The sequence below is a fragment of the Ceratosolen solmsi genome, unplaced genomic scaffold (genome assembly GCF_000503995.2).
Source record: "Ceratosolen solmsi marchali unplaced genomic scaffold, CerSol_1.0 scaffold39, whole genome shotgun sequence".
NCBI classification, from domain to species: Eukaryota; Metazoa; Arthropoda; class Insecta; order Hymenoptera; family Agaonidae; genus Ceratosolen; species Ceratosolen solmsi.
Window position 1 is genome coordinate 2,496,788 of NW_011948433.1, and position 5,863 is coordinate 2,502,650.

A 5,863-nucleotide genomic window follows, 5' to 3' on the forward strand; every position below is an offset into this window, starting at 1 on the left:
TCTCTCTCTCTCTCTCTCTCTATCTCTATCTTTCTCTCTATCTCTCTTTTTTTGACAATCGCGTAAACTCCTCGGACAGCTTAGCGCGGCGTTCGGTGCTCTCTACCGTTCACCCAAATCAATATGGCACTTGGTAATCTCTATCGCCGCGAAAACTTTTAATTATAATAATAATGGGCTAGCATAGACGCCAAGTCAGCCGGTAGCTGAAATTAGCGAAATTAGGCCGATGGAGCCGCTCGAGTGCTGTAAAGCAGCGCGAGGAGCGCGGGACGCCGAGATCGGGCGCTAAGTGGGTAGGAGCAACGAGGTCGGTGACTAAGACGAATAAGACGGACATTGATGCGAGACACATTATGGAAAGAGTCGTCAATTAGGGGATGGACGAGGAAGAGCCAGGAGCCCGATAAGAAAAGGAAAAGAAGCGAGAGAGCGAGAGAGCGAGAGAGCGGGTCGGTAGGGCGCGGCGAGGCTCGTCCGCTGCTCGGGGTCGGCCCTGTTGCACGAGCTAAATCAAGGCTTTTTCTCTTCTGTCTCGTTTGTCCAGATGGAATGCGATGGCGCTGCGCGTGCGAGATTGTCGGGAGAGGAGCGCGACCGAGCTGGCCGCGGAGAACGGCCACAGCGCTATCGCCGATGAGCTGAATCGCTTGGAGGCTCGCCGGCAAGATGAGAGGCTATTCTTGAGACCGGCCAGCCCGAGCCCTAGGAGGCCCTCCCAAGACAGCGGTCTCGATCTGGCTCTCTGTTAGTTCTCGTTCATTTTATCTCTCCTCTTATTTATGTTCTTGTTTTACTTTTTTAACCAGAGTCCGATCCAACCTTTACGTTTTTCTTTCCATCCGCTAGGTGATTTTTTGCTCCCGGTCACCATTACACCTTTCTGCCTTACGCCGGACCCTTCGCTAACTTACTTCGGCCATTTTTCAACCAATTTACATCAGTGTCCGAGCTTTCAACAATTTCTTCTCCCCCGGATTACAGTCGCCGCCTGTCACATATATTATAATGGCACGGTTTACCCTTCTTCGTGCTTCCTCTTTTTTCCAATGGATGCTAGTGGTGGGACGTGGGGCAGGGAGGGGGATGGGGAGAGACGAGGTGAAGGCGAACGGGCGGGACATAACGTCGGTGTTATGGTAGCAGAGCGTAAAGGCGATTACGGGTTATATTGATAAATTTAATATCACCATATAATTATCTTGATTTTAATTGTAAATGCCTCGTGCGCATCGAGAATCCGTAATGTTTTAATAACGTTGGAGAAAGTAGTTTCGTAAGACAGAAAGGTTGTACCGTCATACCTCCCTTTGGTAAACGAAATGTGAAACGCTAAATAATATTTTAACATAAGGCTTTGAATCGGCCATTTAAAATTGAAAACATGAACAATGGCCGATTCAAAGTATCACATATCATTATCTTACATAGCAAAACACTTTGTCATTGTAAGTATATTGATATTGAGTCAAATTGTTATTATTTGCACACTATCGCATAATTATCATCTGTGTACCTATGCCACTTTTTTTTATTTATACTAATAAGCATTTATATGTTTTTATTCTTTTCTTTATTATGTTTTTATTTTTAATTTTTAGTATCTTTTTGAGATTCTCTTCTGGTGTTTATGGATGTTTTAGCACTGATATGCAGGGACAATATTAGTTTATAGTATGTTAATGAATTTTGTAACGAAAATTTTTCTTTGTTCCTGCATATTATTTAATACAATTAAAAGTTCTAGTTTTAACATTATAAATGTGGATATACAAACATTGACGTACGGTAAATATTTTCTTTTGTGGTTCATTAAATCGTAACGATATAACCGTTGGATATAATCTAAGAGTAGAACATGATAAGTAAAATTTCGATTCAAGGACAGCAATTTTAACAATTTAACAAGAAAAAAGACAAGAGAAATATATGATGCTATTAAAAAGAAAAACATGTATGTATATACGTAGGTATATAAATATACATATAAATATATATATATATATATATATATATATATACATATATGTACACACGTGTATGTGCGTCTAACAATTGAAAGAAAAGATTCACATCCCCTAGTTTTGTGTATACCGCATATAGAAATAATTAGTAATTTATAGCTCGTCGTAGGCATATACGATCCTTAAGAAAGTAACAAAGCTTATCAGTGCAAATAAACAAAAAATTATTAGTAGTGACTTAGACAATGTATCGTATAGTCCTCGGCGTCATTCCGCGTACCTAAAATTCGTAGAGCTTCGTTCTGAACGAGCGGATTCTGTATTTTTTATTCTTTCTTTCTCTCTCTCTCTCTCTCTCTCTCTCTCTCTCTCTCTTTGTCTCTCTCCCTCGATGAATGTAAAACATCGCAAAGGTGGTTCGCCGCTCCTGGACAATATGGAGCTGTTGCAGGACGACGAGTCGTCATTAGGCCTGGGTCAGCAGGGCATGGAAAGCGCCCCGAGTCCCTCGGAATCCGTAGGTCCGTACCTAATCTCATTGCCCCGTCTTAACTGTCTGTCTATTTGTCTGTTTTGCCTGTGTGTCTGCAAATTTGTGCGATCTTAGCACCACTGTCTACCGCTCTCTATCTTTATCTGTCTACCTATACTTTAACGCTATTTCCGGTGATATCGAGTACTTCCCTTTAATAAATTTTGCCATTGTGCGAAATGTTAATTAATGGCTAGTTTAATCATTAAGTTTACTGCAGCTTTTACAGTTGTTTTTATGTTTTTCCTTTGTCTAAGAGCGCTTAGATTAAAGTATACTAAAGCAGCTATACATTAACGTCCTATTATTGTCTCACGTAGTATAGTTTGGTATTTGAATTGTTTTAAAACACACAGACGACATTGTTAAAAATAATAATGTTTATGGAATATTTTATTATGTTCGACGCATTTATTGATTAAATTTTTTCTTATCTTTTTCGTCTTCGTCTTTTTAATTTGATATTGTTTGTAATAATTGATATTACATATCGAGATTACTACACACGAATGTATGTATAATCCTTTCAATAGTAATTTATTATTTCAAAAAATTCTGAACGAAAATTGATAAAATAAATATCACAATGTATAAGAGCTACAACGATCTTAAGATATTATTTTCTATTCTACTCGAGTACAATTCGAGGATAAATAAACATTTTTTGTTCTCTTTTATAATCAATAATAAGAGCAATAATAATTAGATGCTTTTTGTGAAAATTAGTATACCCAAGTATGAAAATATCCAGATATCGAATTTTGCAAAGTAATGATAATTTTTTGTATCCTCACTCGTATTTTTTATTGCAAACATGCATTGTAATTGAAAAAAATACCGAGAAATCTCATTTCACATAAGCTCATTATACTTTGCAAAATCGTCCATCTTATACCCATCATATTCTGAAAGTCGTCCAAGTACTGTGAATGAATCAATACTTAATGCATTTAATCCTTACGCGTACGTAATTAATTAATGAAAAAAATTAACATGCCATTAGACGTACGCTTGATTGTACAATTTTCTCGAATGTGCTCGCTAATTCATCAACTGCTTAGCTAATCTTTCGAGTGCTTAATTCGATGAATTCACAGGCCTTTGACTTTCTCGGATTAACTCGGCAGGCAAAGTAATGTGCGAATGCATAACTATCGGTACACTGGTAGTCGTAGTAATATCTTAGTTCCTAATGGAAAGAGACAAACAGCAGTTAGCATCCACATTAACGGATAGGAGAGAAGAACAGACGCGATTGTCGCTCGGCCGGATACGAGGGGCCGCCAGGGCCGTTTGCTTGAGTGCGTCTGCGCGTATGCCTCTATGTGGGTCTTAGAACCGTGATTAATGCGCGTACCTAAGATTTACCACTACGAAAGCCCGTTGAGCAGCTTGAGCAGTTGTGTATTGGTTTGTTGTTGCTTGGCCTTGGTAAGCTCTATGTCTTGGACTTAGCATTGATTGATATATATATATATATATATATATATATATATTGGTACGCGACACCGAACGTCCCTCCATTACGATCGTAGTAGCAGCGGAATGATTGGCATTCATGGCGTTTCGCAAAACCCTATTCCTCTCCTATTGTCGTTATTTATATATATATATATATATATATATATATATATATGACCGATCATTGTAATCAAACTTATATATTTAATTTATTTTATTTTTTATCATTGAGAATCTTATATGTCTATGTATATGTGTATAGACGACCGAATGCATCAACGTATCTTTAAGTCGAGTTAATTATGGACCTTCTGCAGAGAGAGACAAAACATTGGTTTTACATGCCCCTTACCTCTCTTACTATTGCACTCCTCTACATTATCATTCTTTTTACACTCGATGTAACTTAATGTTGTGTCATTGTTATGAGTTTAGCTTGAATTTCATCCTTACATTATTAATGGTAGTTCAAAGTTTTAAGTTTTATATGTAAAAATAGAACTTCATTCTTTCCATTTTAGTTCTACTTTCCCATGCGAGTTCTATAGATGAAAAATGATGTTTTCCAGTTAAACGTAGTTTTAATTCCTCTAGGCGCACTTTGTATTTAGTATAACAAAATCACGTTATTCGTGTTATAATTATTTTTGATCCGACAAATATCGAAAATAAACGCTTTAATTATCAAATCTAATATCATATGTGACGCCGCGCGAATTTACCGATGTAATTTGAATGTACTAATATTTTGTGCAGTTTTAATCAACAATAATCATTACTAATATTTTCAGAATAATCCGACTTTGACAACGGAATGGTTTTACAATTTATTTTCTTAATAATTAAAATTGTTTTGTAATTTCACTTCAATTTAGCAACTGAGCAGCGCAATTGCATTAAAATTAATCAATATTTTTTATAGTAACAACAACAACAACAACAACAACAACAAGAACAACAACAACAACAACAACAACAACGCGAGAACTAAATATATAACGAAGTTACCTACTTTTAGATAATAATTTTTTATTATAATTTAAATGGGCGAATAATATGTACTAACAATAGTAAGTTGCTTGCTTTAAAATACTAGTTTAGATCTATACGAAAGATAATTTAAGGTACATTATTTTAAGTAACCTAAGAGGTATTGACCAAATAAATGAGTAAAAAAGCAGACTAGACATAGTATTTCAACGCTGTAACAATAGATAATGTAAACGTTTGATTTTTGAAATATTAAAAGTTTTTATTGAAGAAAAAGGTATAAAATGAGGCAGGATTGAAAACATTCATCGGTTTTGTTTGCCAGATCCTTTGACTATTTATCCTACTATATAAAGCCAATAGTCTTTTATATATTTACGTATAGTATGTAGATATATATATATATATAATACACGACTGTATTTCATATTCGTAGTATGTTTTCAAAGATCACAAAAATTCTGTTTGTAAACGTATGCCCTCATTAAATACCAATATGAATGCCATCTATTCGTAGTATAAAAAGTAATGTATTTGATCTATTTGTATATATATATATATATATATATACAATTGACAAATGACAAAATGAGAAAATCGAAGGATGCACCTCCTATCTCTGTTCCTCAAACAGATCACGTTAATGGGTCAGAGGCTTTAGAGGGAAAGGCGAGATTGTTGTAACCGAATTCGGCAAGGAAATCAGCTGAGCCAAAAAAAAAAAATAAAAAAAAATAAATAAAATTAGAATATAATGAAAAAAGAAAATGGACAAAAGATGCTATTAACGTGGCTTCGATGTCGATGTTGTGTTCGATGTGATATTTGTGTCTTTCTTTCCGTTCTCACTCACTCGCTCGCTCTCTATCTCATTCTCACAAACACACACTAGCGCACGCCCACATCTACGCACATC

General features: G+C 35.8%; 1 protein-coding gene across 1 annotated transcript in view; it reads left to right on the forward strand.

Annotated features, from left to right (window-relative positions):
- Camta (Calmodulin-binding transcription activator) overlaps positions 1-5,863 on the forward strand; it is a 19,917-nt gene that overhangs the window by 5,129 nt on the left and 8,925 nt on the right. Inside the window, exon 5 of the mRNA XM_011502611.1 lies at positions 548-747. Within this exon, the coding sequence (XP_011500913.1) occupies positions 548-747 (200 nt within the window). The remainder of the gene's footprint in view (positions 1-547; positions 748-5,863) is intronic.